Source organism: Triticum urartu, chromosome 3 (genome assembly GCF_003073215.2).
Source record: "Triticum urartu cultivar G1812 chromosome 3, Tu2.1, whole genome shotgun sequence".
NCBI lineage: Eukaryota > Viridiplantae > Streptophyta > Magnoliopsida > Poales > Poaceae > Triticum > Triticum urartu.
The window spans coordinates 55,560,062-55,585,560 of NC_053024.1; the positions used below are offsets into that span (position 1 = coordinate 55,560,062).

A 25,499-nucleotide genomic window follows, 5' to 3' on the forward strand; every position below is an offset into this window, starting at 1 on the left:
CTCACGCTACTTAGCAAAACACAGTGAACAGCAAAAGGTAAACACGAGCACGAGCAAAATAAGTGCAATTTAGCCAACAACGGGGTCGCCCATGCTTCCCGTCGGGTGCCGCATGCCGCCGTGCCTTCTGCCTGCTAGTACATACTTCCTCCGTTTCTTTTTAGTCTGCATATAAGATTTGATCAAAGTTAAACTTTGTTAACTTTGACTAAGTTTATAGAAAAGAATATCAAGATTCATAATATGAAATCAATATAGTTAGATAGATCATGAAATTAATTTTGATACCGTATAACTTTAGTATTGTAGATGTTGATATTTTTTTTCTACAAAGTTGAGATCTATGGTGGGAGTACAAAATTGTCTGGTAAGGGCCTCATGATGAATGATGAAGCTGGCGATCACAAAATAAATACTCCCTCGATCTACTAATACAAGCCCACTGTTTTTTATGTCTAACTCTGATCATTAATTTTACCAATAAAATATGAGTCAAATGCCATAAAAAGTATACAATTGGGTGCACATTTAAAAGAACTTTTTGATAATATATTTTTTATACATACAATCCATATTTTTTGACCAAAATTACAAGTCAAAGCTTGACAGGAAAAATGAAGTGGCGTAGTATATAAAAATGGAGGGGGTAATTGCCGAAGCGAATGGTGGGGATCGTGGCCCGTGGGAGGCGACGCCAGCACACGAGAAGGCTGGAGGCGCGGTAGAGTAGGGAGACAACCCCTCACGGTCACGGTAGTCGCTGCTGACCGTGAGATTTTGTTTGGTGAGTTGTATGCACGAGCTTTGAGCCTCTTGCGTGTGTGCACCTTCTTCAGCAATCGCTTCTAAGTAGTCTTAGCATATCTTTGGCTTCCAATCTGCCTCTGCTTGAGCTTAAACGACTTTCTGCTAGCTCCTCTAGCAAGGACGCGAGGCCATTCTCCCGTGCTTCAGCAAGACACTGTTTCTCCTGTTTGCCTTCCCCACTGCAGATGCCCACCAGAATAGTAACTGCCCATTCTGTTTCGCTTTCGCCTGGGGATCCATTTCTGATAACTCCAACCAGCATTGGTATGGCAGCAGTAGCAGCAGCAGTAATAGCCGCCTTTCCCTCAGGATGCTTGGAAAGAATTTCCAACATAAAGATGGAACCGATTCCATCATCAGTTCCTGTTAGAAGCTCTAGCAGTACATGGACGAACCCAGCTCTAATAGCTATACTCTTGTTGTCTGGCTCGACGAACAGACCCATTAGTGTTCGCGAAGCATTCCTTTTACCCTGTTGACTCCCACTAGTCAACAGCAGAATGAGAGGCGGAATTGATCCGGCAGCCCCAATGATCAGCTCGCTTTCTTTCCCAGTGGATAGGCTGGACAACATTGCGGCAGCATTCTCCCGGGCAACCATGCTGCCCGTCTCTAGCACGTACGCAACTCCAGGAATAGCCCCGGCCAAGACCAATTTTTCCTTGTTCTCGTAATTAGAAACAGATAAATCCAGGAGAGCAGTAACAACATGTTCCTGGGTGCTGATATCATCTATCCACAACAGGCTCACCAGGATAGGAATGCCGCAAGAATCTCCTATACACGCTTGATATTTAGAATTGCCCTTGGCAAGAAGACAAAGCGTACCGGCAGCTTCACGCTGGCCTACAACATTTTGGGAATCTGATAGTCTCCGAACAAGGCTGGCAACTACATCTTGCTCAGAATAGGCAAGTGATGCCGGCATTGCATCACTGTCATCACTGCTAACTTGAGCCGAGCGTTTCGGCTGCTCCAAACCGTTTGCTCGACACCATTGGACAATCAGGCCGTAAAGAGCATAATTTGGAGTTAGAGATTTGTTAACAAGCTTCTGCTGCGTTCTCGGACAAGTGTCGTGCCCGGCGTCCAACCATCTCACTATGCTGCCTCGATCGTAAGTCTGCACATGCATTTTCAAGAAATAGTTATTGTGAAATCATAAAGCTCCGTGGAATGATAAGAAACATATATAGAGTAAGCTAAGCAAGTAGAGACCTGCCCAGTGGCCACCATAACCGGGTCTTGCATTAAACCAAGTGATCTTGCGCAACGAAAAGCATCCGGTACAACAGGAGCTGACGATTTATCTTTCTTTGTGATGGGAATGTCATCTTCACTTGCTGGAATGCTGACCGCAGATACTTGAACCTGCACAAACTCCTTAACCTTTGCCGGTAGTATTGACGCCTTCTCAATCTCAGCAATGGTACCAGTATCTCCTCGATGAAGAGCATTGAAACTGGAAGATTCTCCTGCCTATTGAACAATCAACCACACTTCACCAGAAGCAAAACCACCAATTCATAGCAACAAAAGTGAAAAATAGAGATACACAAATTCACAAAGCTTAGGTCACCAGCAGCGGGACCATGTTTTTCGACATGAGTTTACATACCTGTGCTACTGGCGGATTGCTCTCACCGGCTTTACAATATTCGTCTGTAATATTGACTTTTTCAAGCCTATCGATTATATGCTGTGTAGCTGGTCTCTTATATGGGCTGATTTCAGTGCATTCTTGTCCTAATTCAACGCACGCACGAATTTGTTCCAATTTTTCTGTGACTCCCTGTGACTTCTCCAGCCTATTCCTCCAAGCATGATATATCTACAAATTTGCAATTATGAATTTGAGTTACAAAAGCGGACGACAATATGTAATGTAAATGTGTAAATGTATACGCAAGCCCCATACATTACGGTAAAGCTTAGGAATATCAACTGGAAGATCAAAAGAACTAAAAGAAAATGTAGTTTTGAGCCAGTTATATAACACCATTTAATTTGTATTTCACGCCTTTTAGCAAAACATTTGAAAATAAATGGTAAATATTTCACTAACATTTGCAAGAGCCTGAGTACTTAATCTTATTTTCTCTTTGTAGTAGTGTTCGAAGGACGTGTCACTACTCTGGAAACTGCCGTCTTGATTGAAGTGCTCCATATATGGAATAGCAGTCAGGGGATAGTCTCTACGACCTGTGACTATCTCAATCATTATAATACCCAAACTGAATATATCTGCCTTCATGGAGACTACGCCTTGAAAGGAGTATTCTGGGGCCATATATCCGCTGCAGCACAATATGGAAGCTTAAGGCATTGCAAGAAAGAAAAGGACATGCTATAACAGGGAGACAAAACTTACAGTGTTCCTGGACGATTTTCAGTGATGATTCGGGATTGCTTGTCACCAAAGATCCTTGATAAACCAAAATCCGCTATATTTGGAACCATAGTAGCATCCATCAATATGTTTCCAGGTTTCAGGTCAAGATGAACAGTATGGCATTTCTCATGAAGGTAATGCAAACCATCGCAAATACCCCTTATTATTTCATATCTCATATTCCACTCAAGGTCAAAAGTACCATCTGTTAAATTGATGACAAAAAAAGGAAATATGAACTCAATCAATGATGAAAATTATGTTACGATGGCAACACATCACCACCTCATGCAAGGGTGTGCATCTATGATGCAGAGGTTGTGGGCAAAATATCTGAAGCGCTCGACCCCGCGTGGGGCGTGCTCCAAGAACCCTAGCGCCGCCACTCTACATCCCTCCCCTCTTGCCGCGCCGCCGTTGGGGGACGTCGCCGAGCAAAGCTCGTGCAGCCGCCGATGGCGACAGGGTTTTCTCTCGTGGCGGCAACCCGGATCTGGTGGGCATGGAGATGGGCGGCGTGTCGGAGCGCGCTGGGACGCGTGGTCCCAGCGGTTGGCGGAGGGACTCAGCGGCTGGTTAGATGCGGTTTGCGGTGGTCCCTAGCGTTTACTGGCGGCTTAGCTATAAGCTATGAAATGCTAAGCGGAGCTATAGCGAAGCTAAGCCCCATTTAGCGTTTTTCTTAATCATGAAAAAATAAAATAAAAATAAGTATACAATCAGGCATCATATATGATATATCACATATACTTAACTTATACACATGTTTGGACATCAAAACCCGAGCACTAATCAGGTGTGCTAATTTAATAACCAAGCTTTGCATCAGTGCATTGTATTTACAGAAACAAGAAGAAAGAATAAGGTAGAATGATGGTTTTGTATAGTGGCTTAGCGGCCTAGATGACTCCAAATTTAGCGCTATTGCGGAAAATACCAGGTTATTAGCATCATTTTCAATTTAACACTAAAAGTGCATTGCTTTAACGGAAGAGCTCTCCAAAAGCTATAGCAGGCTATTTAAAAGTTTGCTAAAAGCAAAACTTCACAAACGAAAGGAGTAATGTAAATAAGAAATAAGCTACTCTAGAGTTTCTGTGATTTTACCTGAGATGTAGTAATGAAGGCTTTTGTTGCCTACATATTCAAAGCAAAGCAATCTCTTTGGTATTTCATCCATAATATGTTTCCCACTACCTTGGAGGTTCACCATTTCAAAGCTTGTTTCAGCACAGTAACCAATAAGCTGCACTACATTTTGGTGCTTGATCCCCATAAGAGAACTGAGCTCATTCTGGAATTTCTTATCATCCATCAGATGTGTTTGAAAAAGCTTCTTCACGGCAATAAATTTTCCACTCGGAAGAACTCCCTGTGATGCAATAAAGTTAAACCTCTCTTCGCTTCCTAAACAGTTAACGGCTATTGATTGTTAAGATTTGACAAGTAGAGTGGAAGGAATTGGCCGTATATACCTTGTAAACCACTCCATGCTCACCTCTGCCGAGTTCCTGCTCGCTGGAAAAATCACATGTGATGGCTCTCAGAAATTCAAATGGCAGAGGCACTGGTGTTGCACTTGGATCCTGCAGCTTCTTCTCCCATAGATCATTTGAGTTGGCCATTTCCAGGAGCACCTTGTGTTTGCTCTGTTTCAAACTCAGTTCCCACTATAATCTGCAGAAAAGGAGATCTTTATGTACACCTGATTGTGAAATCGTATAAATAGTCTTAAAAGCGAAGGGCTAGATCTTGCAGCAGTACACCCGAAAGTTAGGGAAGCAATGCCGCGGAAGAACATGCTGACACTAACCTGGGCCCGTGGTGCTTGTGCCAACTCAAAGACGATTCTTGGCACCCAGATGCAGGAAGGTGGATTAATCGATCTCGAGAGAGGATGCTGACTGATGAGAATGGGGAAGATCCAGTTTGGGCGTCGAGATGAGAAGCAACTTGGTCGACGCCTAGTAGACAGGTTCTGACTCTGATCCCTTTGTTGCCTCCAATAAATAACGAAACATCCATGTGCTTGTATTCGACTTTTGGGAGCTGGGATTGAGCAGACAAGAGGACAACACATGAACATGCGCCTTAATTTTTTTAGCATAATCAGTGGTGATGGCGACCAAATGGGGTTTAGGGGTGGCCGTTCTGGCGGCGAATGGAAGGAGGAAGGGGGCGGTGGATCCGAGTGGCGAGGCATTTTTCGTCCCAAAATGCCGAAGAGACAGCTTTTTTTGGCACGGCGACGTCTTTCATCGTGTGTTGGAGTCTGCAGCCGCTGCCTCGGGTGTCTAGGGATCTCCTCCTTTACTAACGTCACCACCGATGTAGTCCCTCTGTTCCAAATTACTTATCGTGGTTTTAGTTCAAAATTCCACGACAAGTAATTTGGAATGGAGGGAGTAGAAAGAAACTGCTGGTCAAATTTCAGTGGCACCAGAAACATTTCGAAACAAAAACATGGAATTATCTCCGGTCAGGTGTCTAGTTCCTCATGTCTGTACTATATGCCACACATTTAGTCCGGCCTCTCAAACCTTATCGCTCTCCTGGCTCCCCACAAGCGGTACGTAGTCAGCATGTGAGCCGCGAACGCCTCCCGTCCCAAATCCCAATGCAGGCGCCCGTGACGCCGGCGGGCTCCGTCTCCACCGGAGAGACACCGCTTCAACGGCCACCCGTCGCCATCTCCTCGCCGCCATCCGCCGCAACGACAGCGAGGAGGCGGCTGCTGGTGTCCGCGGGTGGTCTGCTCCTCGTGGCCGCCGCGGGCAACAACAACGCTGCCAGCAGGGGCGCGGCGGCGGCCGCGGTGGACCTCGGCTACGACCCGGTGACGGAGGCGGAGCGCGCGGCGAGCGCCACCGTTTCGCAGCGCGTCGGGGAGGCGGTCCGGCTGCTGGAGGCCGGGCGGGAGCTGCAGGCGCGCGGCGAGTTCGCGGGGGCGCTGGCGTCCTTCACGGCGGTGGTGAGCGGGTACAAGGAGCTGGCGCTGTCGGAGTACGCGCGGGTGGGGCGGGCGCTGGTGCTGTACGAGATCGGCGACCGCGACGAGTCCATCACGGAGATGGAGGACGTGTCGGTGGCGCTCAAGGGGTACCCGGAGATCCACGCCGCGCTGGCGGCGGCGCTCTACGCCGACAAGCACGCGCCGCTGCTGGCCGAGTTCCAGTTCAACATCGCCACGCTGCTGGACCCGCACTACTCCGACCTCGCCTACGTTAGGGACACCAAGCACTGGCCGCCCAGCCTCGTCGCCTCCCTCAAGAACTTCATCACGCTCACCTAGCCTCCCCCTCCTCCTAGTCCTAGGTACCATCACTATAGATAAATTCTTGCTCATCTTTCTTCAGTTCCTCTATCATATACTGTATACCGATACGGAGAACTAAATTGTACCCTCCAATTCAAAAAAAAAATATACTGTAAAAGATTTATGATGTCTGAAATTTGTACCACATACTACTTCCTCCGTTCCATAATGTAAGACATTAAGACATTTTTTAACATCACACTAGTGTTAAAAAACGTTTTAGAACGAAGAGAGTAGTAAATGTGCACGTGCAAAACATGTCTCCTATTTAACTAATAAAATATAAGGCGTTTTTTTGATAAAGGGAGAATAAAAAGTCTTATATTTTTTTATAAAGGAAGATACTAGAATAAAATCTGCCATTTAGGTGAGATCATGGGATTGACCTAAAAAATTCATATTTAGATAATCTAAAAATTCTGAAATTATTTGATGACATACCTATTATGTATATCTACAACTCCAAAAAAAAATCAGCTCAAAACTCGATCTACAATTGGAGATACAAAAATGACAAATTCAACTGTGAATAGTGTCAGCTTTGGGTGAATAGTGTTTGACATTATTCACATCCGATTTTGTCTTTTTTGTTTGCCTAAGTGTAGTTTGAATTAGGAGCTAAAACTTTTAAGAATGTACAACAAACATGGATATGTGTCTTTGATTTTATTTTTTTTGAATTTTTGACCATGTTTTGTATTTTCAAAAAGATTGATCTCATTGATCGCAACTAAGTGCATGGGAGACTAGTATAGGATTTGCACTACGCGTGGCTTTGGTCTTATATGACTTTGCCAGTTGTTGGCGTGTTTTCGCGTGCATGTGAGTTGTTAGCTGTGTGCACTCTAGCTATGCATAGGCCGGGAATGTGCGCTTATTGTGTTATGTATCTTCTTGATGTTTATTTTTTAGCAAATAAAATCCACCATTTGTCAGAGAAATTGTACTGGTAGAAAATTTACAGAGCAAGAGCACAAAGCAACACTCCTTACAGGATGACATCAGAACACTTGGGCCTGGCAGGAGACATACACTACTCCGGGGATCGTATTTCTTTGTGTTAGAAAGATTATTTATTGCACTTATTGACAAGCATTTCTCATTTAACAACAAACAGAACTTTCTGGTAAAAGGAAGCTAACATTGTTCGCGCCAGCAGTTCGAACTCTCAAAGTGAAAGAGAAACTAACTCAGAGAGCTGCTGTTTTTATACATTACCTAATGCTTAGTCCAGACACACTAATTAGCATCAACCAAAATTTACACATAAGGCAAGTAAACTGTACAAAACATACTAGTAAACAAATTTCAGCTCACGCATCACACTCACACTTGATATGGTACGGTACATGATCATGGCAGCTAGCTAGCTTCACTTGGGCTCCACCCTCGACGACGGCAGCCCGCCGCCGCTGTACTCGGACGGGCTGTCACCTCCATACGGGTGGCGCGGCGTCCTGCTGGCGTAGCTCATGGACTCCGACGCCGACTCGGGGGCGCCGCCGGCCATCCTGGTGATCCGCTCGATCTCGCTCACCGCCTCGCCCATGGACGGGCGGTCGGCGCCGGCCTCCTCCACGCACCGCAGGGCCAGGTCCACATACTGCTCCAAGCCGCCCAGCGACGTGGGCGACGCGCCCAGCACCGGGTCCAGCAGGTCGTGCAGGCCGTACAGGTCCTTGCTCCGGTCCAGCGCGGCGAGCACCTCCCGGACGATGTACCGGCCGCGCTCCAGCGGCTTCTTGGCCGTGATCATCTCCAGCAGCAGCACGCCGAAGCTGTACACGTCGCTCTTCTCCGTCAGCTGCTGCGTCATGTAGTACTCAGGGTCCAAGTAACCCTGCCACACCCACATGGACGTGTACAAAGTACAAACAGATTAGGACTGTCCAACTTATAATCATCATCAAGCTTGTAAGGTTGGTTGGAGAGCGAACCATTGTGCCCTTGACTTGTGTGGTGACCTGCCCCCTGCCGTCCTCGCCTAGAAGCTTGGAGAGGCCAAAGTCTGAGACCTTGGCGTTGAGCCGCTCGTCGAGGAGGACGTTGCTTGACTTGATGTCCCGGTGGACGATGGGAGGGTCTGCAAGCTCGTGGAGGTAGGCGATGCCCTTGGCCGTGCCGAGGATGACACGGAGCCTCCGTTTCCAGTCCAGCCGCACGCCGGACTTACCTGAAGAGAGAAATTTCCAGGCAGCACAGCACGCATGAGCAAGAATGACAAATGAATGATGCTGCATTGATCTGATATGTACGCGGGAAATTTCACCTGTGAGGCTCTCTTTGAGTGTGCCATTGGGGATGTACTCGTAGACCAGCATCTGCTCGCCCTGGTCAAGGCAGAAACCCATAAGGCTCACCACGTTCTTGTGGTGAACCCTGGACAGGAGCTCGATCTCGGTTCTGAATTCCAGACTCCCCTGCAGGGATCCCTCCTGGGATCTCTTGACAGCAACCAGTTGCCCAGTCGGAAGTGTCCCCCTGTAAACCTGCAGTTTATATGGAACAACAACATCAGTTAAGTTATATAGATAAATCATAAATGCATGCAATGCAGGATCAACTTGTCTGTCTGCTTCACCTTCCCGAAGCCGCCATTTCCTATGTCGTTCGCCTCCGAGAAGTTATTGGTTATCTTCTTCAGTTCAGCGAACGTGAACGTGCGCGCACCGCGCAGCTGTGGCACACTGGTGCTGGTGCTCTTCATGTCCAAAGAAGCTGCATGGAGATGGTAGTCAGTAGTCAGCATGCAAATAAGCAACATTGGTCACTTGGTTGATCAAAGATGAGATCGCCTACCGAAAGACTGGCTTCTCTCTTCAGTCTTCTTTGGTTCTCTCTTCCGTCTCGTGATGAAAAAAATAACAACAAGCAGCACTGCAATAACAACTGCACCACCGGCAGCAACTCCGACGATAAGTGGCAACTTGTTCGCCTTTGATTTTTTAGATGCTGGCACCTCTGTTGCAATACGATAGCTTTGAGCGATGAAATAGTATGGACCGAAAGCAGGGGGCGGCTTATACGTTTGATTGCTCAAAATGAACCCAATGTCAGAAATGTCCTGCTCTCCAAACTGAACCTTGCCACCAGGGAACACCTCCAAGCTAATCTCCAAGTTGTTGTTCGCATCAAAGAATGGGTTATGAAGAGCGATCGAGTCGATCGGGGCCTTGTATGACAGGAACTTGGTCTTCATGTCCTTCTCCAGTAGAAGATAGTACGACTCATTGCCGAGGTCAGAAAATGATGGTGCCCTGAAGAACAGTGTGCCTTTGTACGGCACAGCACATGTGCAGCTTGGGCTCAGAAGCTGGCTTGGGAGGCATGTCGATGGCAGCCCAGAACAGTTCTTAGAAGTAGAATATGGTGGCGCCGCCGGGTTGGATTGTGTCGCGGTTTTGCAGTATTGCTCGTTGTTCCCTTGGTTGCATATTGGGTTTCCTAAAAGTCTGTGACGAAAATATATGTGAAAAAGCTGAATCCGTCAGGGAATTTTTAAGTTGTGACAGACACAATGCAGAGTGTCTCCTTACATGAGTTTCTTGTTGTATTGGGTTCCCCCAACAGTGAGCTGATCGATTTGATTGTCCTGCAAATCAATTGTTTGGAGCTGGCTACCAAAGTCCGACCCAATATTTAGGGTGCCATTGAAGTGGTTGCCCCGAAGCTTCCTGAAATTGTCAGCCAGTAACAGTTCATTTGAATATGAATAACTGTATGATCATATCTACTTGTACATTTATCAGCTAGCAGCAACCCCTCACAGTGTCTGAATTGCAGAAAGGGCGAAAAGTTCTTGCGGAAGCTGCCCGCCGATTTGCAGATTCTCTAGGTATCTGGAGTCAATGAAAAATGTCAGATAAATTTGCCTTGCCTGATAAAATACTAGACGAGAGCAGAAAAGATAAGAGCTAGAAACTTACAATGAAGTCAAAGACGGCAAAGTGGTGAACCAAGCTGGAGCATCGGATGCATTGAAGGTGTTGTTACTCATGTCCCTGTGACAAGGTTGCTCATGCTTTAATCACAACTCTAGTCTTGTTTTTCAGAAAGGAAAGGTGAATTCATCGCTTACACAAAGCTGAGCGCAGTCATTCCTGTCAGGTCTGGCAGTGGGCCAGTGAGCCGATTGTTTTCTAGATGGCTAGAGCCAAACGAAAAGATTGTAAGCTTCCTCGTATATATATTTGATACTGACACAAAGAAGAATTAAACACACAGGACACTCACAGTTCAGCAAGCTTGGTGAGGTTGTTGATGTTGGTTGGAACTGGCCCAGACAACTGTTTGTTGTTATCAAAACGTCTGCGTTCATTCAACTTCATGATTGGAATCACATATGCATGCTAGTAAGTATCATAGTATGTGGATGCATTTACTTACAGAACTTCCAGCACGTTAAGAAGGCCTAGAGTAGGGGGGATGCTGCCAGAGAAGTTGTTGTTGTCGACAAGACTTGAAAACATGGAACAAATCACTTAATTAGCCTCACCACACAACTGTGGAAGATATGGGTTACGGGATTTTTTTTATGGCCTTACAAATGTATCAGCTTCATGTGTGAGTTGAAAATCTGGCTCGGTATGGTGCCAGAGAGCTGATTACCGCCAAAGTGGCTGCCAAAACACGGTGAGTACACAAGGCGATGTAAAATCTTCAGATATCAAGAAAAGAAAAACTTCAGTTATCAAGATTGGCCATTTCGGAGAATGTACTCACAAGTGCTTTGTATTTGTCAGATTATCCAAACCGGGATTTGTACCGTCGAATACCGGAAGTCCTCCAGTGAGCTTATTGTCAGCCAGATCAAACCAGTATAGCTTCGAGAGGCCACCGAGTGATGGTGGTATGCGACCAGTGAACCTGTTGGAGTTTAGAGATCTGCAGGCAGAGTGGTAATAATCAACCTTATTTTACTGAAACCAAGTGCAGAGATTCGTTTAGAAAAAATTGATTAGGTGAAATCCTGGTACATAAACAAAAAAACTGATAAAAAGTTGCAGCCTGCTAGGTCCAAAAGTAGCACATATATGATTGCGATTTTCTGAGGCATTTTCAGAAAGACTGCCAACCATAACAGTTGGAAGGTCTCATGGTTGAAGAGAGGTCAACCATAGAGTTTATATCCTCTGAACAAGTCAAATTTACAAGAAATGGCCAGGAACGTTATATGCACTAATACACATATTAAGCTACTTACAGAAATATCAGCTTTGAGAGCTGGCCAATCTCTTTAGGTATTTCACCAGCAAAGCTGCAGCCAACAAGTATTCTGTAGAGGGAGGATAGAGCAAAATAAGTCAAAGAAGCATCCATGCACTTGACTTTTTGGACACAGTGAACCTGTTGCGCTCCTCCAAATTATGGACACAGTTAAAAACTACTCACAAATTTTGGAGGTTGCTCAAGCTTCCAATGGATGAAGGAAGAGAGCCACCCAAGTCCCTGTTATAGGATAAGTCCCTGCAGCAAAAAAGAGGCAAATACCTAATAAGTTTGCTTACTACGAGAAATCAAACTTGTCCATTTTATAGGCCTGATTCTGACGGTCCTCACTGAAATCGGATTGAAGTAAAATCAATCGGAAGTGTTTAAACTAGAGCAGAGGAGAGAAGAAATTACATACAAGTATTGTAGTTCCGACAGAGATTGAATGTCCCCCGAAAGAGTTCCGGACAGTGATTGACTTGACAGTCTTCTGCAGAACATCCAACAAAGGAGAAGGACACAACACGACGATGAGTGATCATTGTTCATCAAGGAAATGGATAATTAAAAATAAACACAGAGCCTTGTATAAATCTATGGTGCTTAGGATACTAACATGGATGTGACCCGGTCCTGGATGCACATTATCCCGATCCACTTGTCGCCGCATGGATCATTGCCATCCCAGTTTGATGGTTTGGTGTCCCAGGAAGCTGCGATCCCGGTGAGGCCAGCAGCTGCAAACATAGATAGACAGGAAGAACACGGTGAGCAAATTAACACCGCAGTGACCAAACTAAAAGAAGAAGCAAGAAATACATACTGTCTTGCGCATTTGTGTCAGCCAGGATGACAGAAGCCTGCACAAGAGCGCCAAACAAGACGAGCCATGGAGAGAGCTCCATGCTTGGGCAGTTTCTCGAGGTGTCCCTGAAATGATTTTAGTTGATCATCTGTTTGAAGGTCAGAATAGGCCAGTTGCTATATGAAGGTGACACCAATTGTCTATTCATGGTGAAATGGTCAAGGACATGAACTGTTCCTCTCGGCTCATCCAGCAAGTAATCAATCATGCATACGCACACCTTGGAGAAAAATCGGAGCAAAACAAAAATGCGAGAAGAATAGATGTGGTCAACGGGCTCTGCCAATTGCATTAGGAAAATGACAGGGTTTGCATAGTTTTTTTAGCCCTTAATTTAGTGGTTGGGGGTGCTACATCGCAATTGCACCAAGAAATCAGATGATAAGGTTGAAGAGCATGTGCATTGAAGTATTTGACCCAGACAAAGGATGAAGAACTAGGACAAACTACGGGTACTACATGCAAGGCTAGTGAGTAGAAAAATGGAGGAAACTTCCGATGTTCCTCATTTAGTTGCCTAGTTTCTTCTTTGATGTGTAACATTTTAGTTATTTATCGCCAACTTGAGCTCAACCTACCATGTCCATAAGCCAAGTCATACATGACACGATAGCAAGAACATGCCTCCTAGTGGATTGGCTACAAGCACCTGTCTAAAAGACTTAATTGGCCCCTCCAACTTACAGACTACTTTATTGGCTTCTCCAACTTACAGATTATGCCAGCTATTCCCCCCTAATCATCTTCCCTAATTGTTCCCCTAATTACGCTCGTACCTTTATAACAATCTGTCGCCACCAACTTGATGCGTAGTAGCCGCCGTCATTCGACACCGGGTCTCCTTGCTCTGCTGCCGCTGCCCTTTCGCCTTCTTCCCCATGCACGAACATTGCTGTAGTATCCATCAGCATTCCATCCTCATCGCCGCCGCCGTGTGCCATGTGTGCTCGTGCTGCACCGCCTCCCGGTCGGAGCGCCACCGTCAACCTCAACTTTTGGCTGCCTCGGCTGTTGAAAATCACCTTGCGGCGCGGCGATCCGTGACGTTCATACCTCAAAAATTCCCTATTTGTTCGGCCCAATGGTTCAAGCATTTCACCAAACAGGTTGTGTGCGCCAGACCGGCACGCACGCTGACATTGGCCCCAGGCGATGACGGCTCAGCGCCGCCCGGGAGCAGCATGCACGCGGTCAAGCACTCACACACACGCCTCACGCAGCCGTTGATCTCCGCAGAAACCGCGCACACAGCACACAGCTGGACGAGTTCCGGACGCGTACGCCGCGGCCAGGAGAGCTGCGGGATCCTCGTGCGTGGGCTTAGATGCTTGCGTCCGTGGCCTCTGCGGAGAGTGAGCTCGGGCCGCGCGTGGTGGAGTGCTCGCCGTCCGCGTTGAGGTGGCCGGCGACGAAGGGAAGGGAGGACATGGCGGAGCGGGGCCGCTGGTTCCCGTAAGCTGCATCGACAAGGAAGGCGGAGCGGAGCCGATTGGCAGCAGGGCGGGCCGCCGGAGAGACATTTCAACGGAACCGGCACGGCAAGAAATCCACCGTCGACGTGTGCGTCGTGATTCGTGCGGGGATTCATCCATTAACTAGGCGCCGGTCGATCGGCCGAGTCCCGGGCCAGTTAAGCATAGTACACCGTATGATTTGGTAGACCCCGGCCGTCAGATCCACGAGCTCGCTCGTCTTCCACCCCATCCCCGTCTTTTGATCCGCTAAAAAGTCAAACGGGCATGCGGGAGGTCGTAGCTGCGCGCCAAATGCACACCACCCCATGCCAGCAGCTCGCCCGTCGCCGGTTCGCGTGTCGCCGCCCTCCCCCCCCCCCTACTGCCATTTTTTATCGTGTGTGGTCTACGTGCAACAACAGGAGTAACCATGCAATTTAAATTTTTCATTGCGTTGGCTACTGCTTGAAGTTTAACAGTCACGTCCTGCCGATCAGGACGAAGACCATCCAACATTGTACCTAAAAACTTCCCTATTTGTCCAACCCAATGGTTCAAGCATTTCACCAAACTTGTGTGCACCAGACTGACACGCACGCAGCCGTTGCCCGAGGCGATGCTGGCTCAGCGCCGCTCGGGAGCACCATGCACGTGGTCAATCACTCACACACACGCCTGACGCAGCTGTCCGTGTCCATAGACACCACGCGCACAGCACACAGCTGGACGAGTTCCGCACGCGTACACCGCGGCCAGGAAAGCTCCGGGATCCTGCACTTGCACGCACACAGCCGTCCATGTGCGTGGGCTTAGGTGCTTGCGTCCGTGGCCTCTGCGGAGAGTGAGCTCGGGCCGCGCGTGGTGGAGTGCTCGCCGTCCGCGTTGAGGTGGCCGGCGACGAAAGGAAGGGAGGACATGGCGGAGCGGGGCCGCTGGTTCCCGTAAGCTGCATCGACAAGGAAGGCGGAGCGGAGCCGATTGGCAGCAGGGCGGGCCGCCGGAGAGACATTTCAACGGAACCGGCACGGCAAGAAATCCACCGTCGACGTGTGCGTCGTGATTCGTGCGGGGATTCATCCATTAACTAGGCGCCGGTCGATCGGCCGAGTCCCGGGCCAGTTAAGCATAGTACACCGTATGATTTGGTAGACCCCGGCCGTCAGATCCACGAGCTCGCTCGTCTTCCACCCCATCCCCGTCTTTTGATCCGCTAAAAAGTCAAACGGGCATGCGGGAGGTCGTAGCTGCGCGCCAAATGCACACCACCCCATGCCAGCAGCTCGCCCGTCGCCGGTTCGCGTGTCGCCGCCCCCCCCCCCCCCCCCCTTAGATTATAAAGCAACATCCAACCGATACAACCAGCTTGCTGGGACCGCAACACAAACAAGCCCAAAAGAAAAAGGAAAGAAAGAAAAAAAAATGCCGACACCGACAGCTCAACTAAGCAAAGATGGCCGACACCCGCTGCATCCTCCGGAGAAGTACCACCGCCCGCCAAGCACTTCGAAGCCTCGCGTACCAAGCAACATCTTCATGAAGAAATGCGACGACGACGACGCTGCTATCCGGACAAGTTCTAGGGTTTCCCCCGGTACGCGGGTGGCAGTGGGGAAGGGGTATCACCGACGGCCCTCAGGAGGGTCTGGCAACGCCCACGGGCGTAGCCGCGCCGGTGGCAAACGAGCCGCCAGAGAATTCTCCCGCCCCGGAACCACCACCGCCACCCTAGACAAACGGAAGCGCACCGCCCAACATGCCACCCACCAGCCTGTGCCACCACGGATACCGCACCATCTTCACCGTCTCACCGAGGCCACCAACACGAGACCTGGAGGTAGGACGAGAGGACACCGGGCTCGGCGGCAACCGCAACGCAGCCGACAGGAGGGAACAACCTCCACCGCCGCGTACATCCGACCGGACATAGCGACAGGGACTTGCCAGGCCACCACTGGCCCAACCGGACCCCAACGACAGTCCCTGCAACCACGCTGCAGCACATCGGCCGCCGAAGTCATCACCACCGCAACCACGGTTGCCTCGCCTCACCACCAGGAAGCTACGCCGTCACGCCCCGGACCGCAGGCCCGACCCAGACCAGATGGGGCCCAAAAGGGCCCAGATCTGGGCCGAGCGGGCGCCGCCGGCCAGCCGCCCATCGCATCGCCTCGCAGCCAACGGCCACGTCGCCGCATCGAGAGCACCCGAGGCCCGCAAAACACCGCCACCAGTCGAACAGCACCATTCGTCGGGCAGGGGAGCCCTGACTCCTCCACCAGGCGCGCGGGAAAGGGACGTCCGCCGCCGCCGGCGGCACCCGGGCACGCCGGAGGCCGGCCGCTGTCGGTGGCGGCGAAGGGAGATGGAGGAGGAGGGGGTCGGGACGGGGAGGCGGGCAGGGGGCGTTCCGCCGCCTCGGGGAGCGACAGGAGCGTCGGGGGAGGGGAAGGGGAGGGAGGAGAGGGAGGAAGGCCGGGAGGCGCGCGACCCGGCGGCCGATGCTGGCGGGAGGAGGCGAGGGAGGCCGGCGGCGGCGGGGGAGAGCATGGGAGGAACCCTAGATCGGGGTCGCTCGGGAACTGCGGTGGGTCGCTTGCAGGGGTCTGCCGCACGCAAGTGATTCAAGTTCTGCCCATATGCAACAAACCATCGCAACAGAAAAACATGCCATGGACGCTGGAACAATAGCTTCTGCCAGTGGGTGGTTGCAAACCACTGCAGCACCCCTCTCCCCTGTCGCCTGAGCTTCGTCGGCTCACCGCAACGCTCCCTACCGTCGTTGCACAGTTGAAGCTTTCCCAGATATGGTTGAAGCGTTTGCTTTCAATGGTTACAACTTTTTCCGTTTGGGCGGTGACCGGTGGAAGCTTTCTCTATCGCCGATTAAATCTTTTTTCATCTAGGGTTAAAACTATTTTGTTAATGGTTGCAACTTTTTTTGTTGCGCATTGGCCGACTGTAGCTTTTTTCATCAACGGTTGAAGCTTTATAATCTAGGGTTAAAGCTTTTCCAGTCAGCCGTTGGGACCCTAGTTTGCGCTGGTTTCAGCACACGACAGCCATGGATTGCAGCATCGTCGCGGCTGTTGTTGTGCTTCCTAAAAACAGGAGCTAAAAAGGAGGTGGCGGCAGCACGCAGTGGTGTTGGTCGAGGATGCGAGAATGGAGGTGGATTGTGCCAAGGGGATGTAAGAAAGACAAAGTGGTCGGGAGGGAAGGGATAAGGTGGGGGAGCGACGTGTCATGCGCGACCGGTGTAAGATAAGATTGGGCCGGTAGGCCGTTGTGAATCGTTTGCCTAACCAATAATATTACTCCCTCCGTAATATTTTTCAGAACGGTATTATGATATATATGTAATTTATTTAAGTTGAGCGTGCTGAAACCTGAATTACACAAGAACAAAACTCCACCCTGAGGCGAGCTTAATAATACTTAGCCAAGCCGAATAACGGATTACACTAATTTAACACAAAGTTCACAAGGATGCGAATACCATGTACTCCCTCCGCAAAACAGCAACACTTATTTTAGGATCAAAGGTAAAGGTAATAATCCGTCTCCATCACAACATTCGGATCAACCTCAGGGAGCAGCAAATAGCACCGCGCCACTACTAAGAACCAGCAGTCCTTTTTCTTTTTCGAGAAGATCACCAGTACTTTACTACGGAGTACATATCTTCCGTCTCCAACACAACATTCCGACTTGTACGTACTTCTAAAAGAAAGCGTCCCCTATACAAAAACAGATATAGAACACGACCGTGAGCGAGCAAACTTGCTGCTGCTGGCATGGAGACCAAATAAATACGTACGTATTTCATACTGAAATCAGCAGCGTGATTACTAAAACTGAAAGCATGAACAGAACAGCTAAAAAGTGGTAATAGTGGACCATACCTCCCGCGTTGTTGATGAAATGTCATTAAGAGAGGACCACTTTCAAGTTTATTCATCGTCATGCTCTTCATCGCTGCTGTCGTCTGCTCCCACGATAGTTACTGTGAGGCGGTTGCGATGGGCATTTGTTTCATTCCTTATGGCAGCTGATGCAGCCTTTAACTCAGAATATGTGGCTCCCCACTTGTCAAGACGGAATTTTGCATCTTTCAGACTTGCGAGGTGCACGATACCGAAATAATACGCATCCTCTGTTGCCACTGAAACCGGGACATCGAGCTTCTCAAGATTTGGCAATGCCCCTTCCGTAAATACAAAGTTGACAGTACCAGCAGTGCTATACGAAAGACGAAAGTGCAGCTCCTTCAAACATTGGAACCCTCTGCCTTGCACAGCAAGCGTTCTCCTTTGCCCTCGCTCCAACCAAAGTTCCAGATAAAGTAAACAAGGAAGCTCGCCAAGCATGTGAAGTTCCTCCTGTGTTACGTCACTGACAATAAGTAGTAGGTATGTAAGACTGGTGAGTTCTGGTGTGATCCACTTTGGAATTTTTGGAAAATAGTAGTTTGTGGTCATCCCAAATATTAGGAGTTTAGATGGCACAGGAGACCAAGAATCTAAGAACTCGAGGGGAGTTGAAAAATCAGTGGATATCCAGAAACATTGGAGTTTGTGTCTTCCAAGCCTACATACAGAGGAGAGCAACATATCTGCACGCCTATTGTTTGCATCACCCAAATGCACATGGAGTTCATTCAAAGTATCCAGATTCCCGAGCTCCTCCACTGCTCCAACTGAACTGAGGGAAATATTAAAGCCTGAGACCACTTGTAGGCTCCTCATATTCCCAATCCCGTTTGGTACCTTGGTTCTCCCAGATCTGTATCTGTATCTATATGGGCCACTTTCAGTGAGCAGATGTTGTAGCTTGATGAGCTGATCAATTCCAGCAGGCAATTCATCAATGCATGTATTCCTAAGGTCTAGCGTCTCGAGACCATGTAGCGTCACAATTCTTGATGGTAGCTCTGATATGTATGTGTTCTTAAAGCTGACAAACTTTAGCTGGAATAGCTTGTCCATAGGGCTCATGTCATACTCCTTTACATCCTCACAATCTTCAAAATCTAATACACGTAAAGCGTCAAATTTACCGAGACTGGGCAAGTGTTTGATGCAACCTGATCTTGTCACTGTCAGAGATCGAACATGGCTCAGATCTTCATTTTCCAATAAAGATGCAACCTCCTGGTCAATGCCCTGGATTGATAGTCGTCGAATAAAACCTTGTCGATTTGCCAGAACTGTTTGCCCGCTGTCTACCACAGTGATGAAGTTCTCTTCGGCTGATTTGGAAATAAGAAGTTCAAGCATCATGTCGTGCACTCTACAGGCACGAGCCTTACCATCATGGCCAATGTCCACTGGTTGGACCATGTTTTTATTGATAAGCTCGTAGAAGTACTTCTCAGCAACATCCTGTTTGCTCTGTCCACGCTCTTCAGAGATGAAGCCTTCTGCTATCCATCGCCTGACTAACCTCTCTTTGTCAATGACATAATCCTCAGGAAAAATACTTAAATACAACAAACAAGTCTTGAGGTGACCAGGAAGAACATTGTAGCTCAAGGATAATATATTTTTCATTCCCTCTAGACTCTGGCTTTTGCTCAGGTCAGAACCAATTGACCTTTTCACCTTCTCCCACTCTTGTTTGTTAATTGGTCCTCTTGCCAATAAATGAGATATACTGTTAATTGCCAATGGTAGGCCTCCACATTTTTTCAAGATCTCATACGAGATATCTCTCAGCATATCAGGGCAACAATCCTCAGAGCCAAATATTGTTTTGAGAAACAATCTTTTAGAATGAGAACCATTTAAGGGCTTCATTTCATAGATGCGGTCATCAGTACTCAGGGAACATGACCTTGCTACATCAAAAATGCGTGTAGTAGCTATAATCCGGCTAGAGCGGTTATTCTCTGGAAAAGCACCCTTGATATCATTCCATGCTGATACAGACCATACATCATCAACGATGATGAGATACCTAATAGATAGAATGGAGAAGGAATTTGATTAGAAAAGGTAAACAACAATGAAACTCCAAAATTGTGCAACTCTTGATTCAGGTGCTCAAATACTTAAATCATGCTTACCACTTATGCTTCCATATGAATCTTACAGTAACTTGGTATGAAGCACATTTTTGTTGCATTTTGCAATTAATATGAAAACCTATCGGAAGTCTCCAACTATTTTCTATCACTGCTAATTCTCTCTATCTATAGTACTCCATGCTTACAAAACTGATGTTACGACATGTTGTTCGTGATTATGGTAGGCCCTCACCTTTCCCAGAATTGCTTTGCAGAGCACATCAGCAACAACTCCCGATATTTTGAGTGGTTTCAGTACTTTATAATATTAACTTTTATGCAGTATTGTTCAATATATGAAAAGATAATACTCCCTCTGATCAGTACAACTTTAGTACAAAGTTGTACTAGATTGGCGACAAGTAATATGGATCGGAGGGAGTACTACAGTCAGTAACTAAAATCAGGAAAAACGAAAAGGTACGCTTGTAAATGTTTTGCAGAAAAGTAGAAATAAATCTGAAGTTACCTCTTATCTTCCAGTAGGTTCCTCAGCTTTTCAATAGATGTCATTTCATCCCAGTTTTCGATGTCTTTTGTATAATCCTTCGGATAAGGCACTTTATGGATCAGACCCTTGACTATTTTCTTTATATCTGGCTTTTGTGAGATGGATACAAAAGCCTTGCAATCAAACTGCCGTTCAATTTTGCCATATACCTCATTCGCTAATGTTGTCTTTCCCAGTCCACCAAACCCAACAATCGACAACACCTTGCGACGATGTTTGGTTGAGCTATTTTCTTCTTCCATCATCCACTTGGCAAGATCACTTGTTGGACCGTCGATGCCAATAAGGTTTTCACTGAAACGAGCATCAAGTCGAAGACCTCCAGCACCATGACTGGAGTTGGCGTTGCTACAAGCAATATCATCAAGCTTGTAACTAGTCTTGAGATCTTTCACTTGCTTGATACGAGCCTTGAGGTCATCGATTTGGTTTGCAAATCCATGCCGATGCCCAAGTGTCCTAAGGCAGCTAACAATCTTGCGGAAGAACTCCTTGAAGCCGCCACGGTGGTTGCTGCCGCCACTGCCAAGCTGGTGAATGAACTTGTCGAAGCAGTCTTCAGTATCGTATGCCAGCTCCCTTAAGAGCGATATCCATGTCGTTCATCCGGATCTTCTATCGTCGTGTACTTCTTGAGCGCACCATGCATGCTGGTGAGCTCCGCTTTGAGAGAGTGGATCTCACTCCGCACCCCTTTCAGGCGCTTAAACTCGTTGGCGAGCAGATCGGTGAGCTTCCCCAACAGAGGGCCCAATGCGCCCTCCGAAGCGCTCACCGCATCCATCTCTCCCTCTACTACTCCTTGCCTCTGGACGCAACGCTCGTGTTTGTGTTTGTGTTTGTGCGCTAGATTGATGGTGTTACAAGAGCAGGACGAGCAACCAGTTGGGTTACAAGAGCAGGAAGAGCGGCCAGTTGGCTTATTACCCGCATATATAAATACTACTCATCTGCTGCTGTCCTTCTCACTTCGCACGAGGACGATCGTAGACAGGCAACGTGGGTATCATTAAGTCAGGTTCAGAGCTGGGGCCAGATAGCTCGCATCAAGTTACAGTAAGATTCTCGGTGTACTCAGTGTCACTTGCTGTCAAGGTGTGAACATATAAAGACTCGCGGTGTACTAGTGTTATTGTGGAGGGAGCAGTTTACGGCCATGATTGTAGGGAACTGCTCTGTGGCTGGACTGCATTGCCATTAATCCGATGGACACAGTTAGGTGAAGTAGGTACTCCCTCTGTCCAGGTGCATAAGGCTCGTATGCCTACCCCAGTGCATTTAGGATTTTCAAATATATTAGTCGCCCTTCATTAGTTAGCACTAATGACTCGTATGCCTACCCCAATGCATTTAGACTGGTCATAGTGGGGAGTAACTTATACTAGTGTCATGTATATGACACTAGTCTAAGTTACTATCTCCATAGTGCAAAGTATCTTAGTAGTAGTGTCATAGATTGTTTCATTTATTGTCTTATAGACTCATTTTACCTCGGAAAGCGCTATGTTACAGTAACATATTATGTTACTCCAAACACCTCTCTCCTTATTAAATACTTGCCACATAAGTAAAATTGTCTTGGGGTGTGTTAAGTTACTGCCTAAGTTACCCCCACTATGGCTAGCCTTAGGCTGGTTGTAATGGTAGTATCATAGCTAGTATCATGCATGTCAACTAGGCAATTTTGATGAGGTGTCATAGAATTAAATGAAAAAAAAGGTGAAGTATCATATCATGATACCGTATCATAATAAATGCTATGCTACTTTGTGTCACGCATGACAATAAATAGAGTAGTACGTGATACTAATATATGATACTATACATTAGGGAGGTAGTATCATGCACTAGTATCATATGCATGATACTAATATATGATACTCCCCATTACAATCAACCTTAGTATTTTCAGCTTCACATTTATCTTCCTTCCATATGCAAACTAATTAGCCGCCTCTATCATTTACTTTTTCTTTGCATGCATGCAAGCTGGACCTAAAGAATTGTGTGAAACAATCAGTTAGCCTATGCATGGTTAGTCCTACCATCATTACACTTAATGCGGGATTAACTAGAGGGAGAGAAAAAACGTGATGAGCGTCCAATCAACATATGCCTAGTTCACGGTGCCATTTCTTAGGTGCCCTATGCACCTGGACGGTGGGAGTAACAATTGTCCTACGAAACCACCGAAAATAGACATGTGCAACAACTGCAATCATACAAGAGGACAAGTTATAATGATGCCTTTTGGAAATAGGCATGCCACCACCGCCCCGGCGCACCAAAAACAGTGTTTGAATAGCCCAACCAATAACACACCGGTCCCCAAACATGGCAATAAAGGCATCTCCAACGGTAACCTGTAAAAATCATCCTGCATCTGTCCGTAGACAGGGGGACCAATCTGCGGACACAGATACGGAAGGTCGACGTCTAACACTAGCCGCATACATTTCAAACTCTTTTTCAACAAATCGGATGAAATTCATGTAAACATGACCGGATTTCGTACAAACATGACGGATTTCATACAAACCGGACGAGAACGGTTACAGTTTGAACATATTTTCAACTAAAAAGCTAAAATTATGTGCACGTACGTTCGCGTGGAGCTCCACTCCCACGACACGAATACATTACACTAGTCTATGGGCGGCCACGGCTTGTCTTCCCCATGTTCGGCAACCCGAAAAAATCGGGTTGGCGGGAGCCCCGGAGGCATGTTCTTCCCTCGTATCTTCCCTATGTCTGGCTGGACCGCTCATCGGAGCGACAAAAAGGGTGCTTCAGCCGGAGGGAAAGGGTGCTTCCGTGGAGCTCAGGCAGGTGCCCAGGATGGTCTGAGATAAAGGAGAACCGGCTGGGTAACCGGCGGTGCCCTTCCTGGGACCCAAGCGGCGGGGGCCTCCCATGTTCTACTTCTCGATGATGGCAGTGGGGCGCGGATGTGCTGGCCGCCACCTCGTCCACATCCGCACAGCCTGGTTCTTTCTCTGCGTGCATGGCGCGGTACGCGTCAACGACGGATGGCGCGGTCGCAGGCACTAGATGCGGTGATGCCCGTGCCGTCGTACTCCCCACCGTGCCGGTATGGAGCAACTCACCACTCCTCATCAAGTTGGCCTGGAGCGGCGAGTTGTTGAACTGGGGCAGCAACTTGCTCCGTCGGGTCAAGCGCGGGAGCCGGAGCAGCGAGCTGCCTCGCTCGTATCCGGCGGGCTCGGCGGGCCACCCAACCAGCTTGTATGCCGGAGAACTGCCCTTTGAAAGCCATTGAAAGAGTGGAGAAAATGATGAAGGAAGAGATGGGGGAGCGGCGGAGGGGTGTGATTTTTGCCTAGCATTCGGCCTTGTTTAAATAGAGGGTGGACGGGAGGAGCTTGGCCGGCGTTGCGTTTAATGCCAGCCCCCTCATGAGCGGACGTGTGACTGGAGTAGGTTTCTCGACTTCCACGCTGGTTTAATGGAGGCGTATGAATGCGGTGAGGAGGCGTGTTCAGCTGGGCATGCAGCGTCCTCGGCCGGTGAGCTGCTTCGATGGCGGAGGCAGTGAGAGGTCGCTTACGCCCTGAGTCGCCTTCAATGCAGAGCGGCGCGCTCTATAACGGCATGAATGCGAGCAGCTGACGCCGGGCGGGATGCGAGTGGGAGAAGGGGGAGGGATTTTTGGTGGGCTAGGGCGGTCAGAAGTAGGTTGGGGATCGGTCCGGACTCCTGCAAACCTCCTCCACTTTTGTCTCCGCTTTGCAGGAGAAATCGCGTTCAGATCACACCGCAGACCGATACAGACCCAAATTAAATGGCTTCCGCAGTCTGGACAGTGCGGTCCGAACGGATGATGGCGGTTTGCGAGTCCGCCATGGAGATGCCCCAAGCAGACCACCCCCACAGTCCAACAATTCAAACACTCAGCAGTGAAATGTGTGTGCGTGTGCATGTAAATATACTGTGATTTTGCAAAGTGATAAATAGAGTCTGACCTTTGTTTCTTTTGTTCATGTACAATATCTTCCATCATAGACCAAAGTGCATGTGAGAAAACAACATAGAGCATGTTATTCAATATGCAAATAACTGCACACAATACTCTTAGTTGTGCTCAACCAGTTGACATCACAAATCTTAAAATCGCTCTGAAGAACACACATAGTACATTGAGTGCTGATGCCATACATGATTCACAGATTGTATAACAAAAACTGATAATGGCTGCCTCATGGTCTAGGGACATACTGAATGTAAGGTGGACATGTACCTAGGAGTAAAATAAGAGGAATCATCCGCCACACTTTATGCCGCCACGCAAATTCAAAAAGGTCTTCCAAAATAAGCTTGTTCTACATAGGCTTGTGTTGTTCTACCTGGAATCAGTCAGTGGCTGAAGCAGTAGGATGCAATGTTTGATACATCGAGAGCTATTGGTCGCGCGGCCATTCACAACACTTGCATGGACGCTAAGATGCTCCAGGTTTGTAAACGTCTGAAGAATAAACACCGGGAAATCATGCTTTTTTTGTACAATATACAAGAAGAAAATAGTTGTAAGATGCTGCGATGATTCAGTGTTGGGTATATATCTCTAGAAGTACTGAACTGTGTCCACAGGTGTGGTAACAGACGCAGCTTTGCAAGCCTCCTCATCTTGGACCGAACCATGCACATACATATAATGGCAGTAGTAGGACATTATAGAGAAGATCAATGATCACAAAAAAAATATAGCATGGAAGCACATAGAGAGTTAGCCGCAGATGAGACACATAGTAAAAATATTGGTCTAGAAATGGGAAGAAGTGATTCATAGTTGAGATATTCAATCACACTGGTAGTCTTGAGAGTTAAATTTTCACTGGTTCAACACTATTATATGCAAGAA

The 25,499-nt window shown here is 47.8% G+C and overlaps 3 protein-coding genes and 1 pseudogene across 4 annotated transcripts; 1 reads left to right on the top strand and 3 right to left on the bottom strand.

Moving 5' to 3' along the window:
* Nucleotides 1-532: 532 nt before the first annotated feature.
* LOC125547930 (U-box domain-containing protein 12-like) lies at nt 533-5,160 on the bottom strand. Its single transcript, XM_048711664.1, has 8 exons — nt 5,013-5,160; nt 4,675-4,876; nt 4,307-4,571; nt 3,179-3,404; nt 2,873-3,104; nt 2,426-2,638; nt 2,026-2,286; nt 533-1,930 (listed from the first exon to the last, which is right to left on the bottom strand). Exons 2-8 carry the CDS (start codon nt 4,822-4,824, stop codon nt 833-835), a joined length of 2,445 nt encoding a protein of 814 aa, XP_048567621.1. The 5' UTR covers nt 4,825-4,876; nt 5,013-5,160; the 3' UTR covers nt 533-832.
* Nucleotides 5,161-5,720: 560 nt separating this feature from the next.
* Nucleotides 5,721-6,642, top strand: LOC125542798. Its single transcript, XM_048705974.1, has one exon. It carries the CDS (start codon nt 5,817-5,819, stop codon nt 6,489-6,491), a length of 675 nt encoding a protein of 224 aa, XP_048561931.1. The 5' UTR covers nt 5,721-5,816; the 3' UTR covers nt 6,492-6,642.
* A 1,047-nt stretch (nt 6,643-7,689) lies between these two features.
* On the bottom strand, nt 7,690-14,055 carry LOC125542797 (leucine-rich repeat receptor protein kinase HPCA1-like). Of its 2 annotated transcripts, XM_048705972.1 has the most exons (19): nt 13,368-14,055; nt 12,550-12,656; nt 12,343-12,463; nt 12,145-12,216; nt 11,907-11,981; nt 11,719-11,790; nt 11,238-11,399; nt 11,060-11,134; nt 10,902-10,973; nt 10,749-10,823; nt 10,594-10,662; nt 10,442-10,516; nt 10,283-10,354; nt 10,052-10,189; nt 9,315-9,967; nt 9,097-9,233; nt 8,785-9,004; nt 8,453-8,688; nt 7,690-8,355 (listed from the first exon to the last, which is right to left on the bottom strand). In XM_048705972.1, exons 2-19 carry the CDS (start codon nt 12,629-12,631, stop codon nt 7,888-7,890), a joined length of 2,874 nt encoding a protein of 957 aa, XP_048561929.1. In that variant the 5' UTR covers nt 12,632-12,656; nt 13,368-14,055; the 3' UTR covers nt 7,690-7,887. The 2 variants fall into 2 exon arrangements, with proteins under 2 accessions (XP_048561929.1, XP_048561928.1); XM_048705971.1 differs by lacking the exon at nt 13,368-14,055 and having other exon boundaries at nt 12,550-13,299.
* A 3,901-nt stretch (nt 14,056-17,956) lies between these two features.
* LOC125547931 lies at nt 17,957-21,493 on the bottom strand (annotated as a pseudogene).
* Between the last annotated feature and the right edge of the window lie 4,006 nt (nt 21,494-25,499).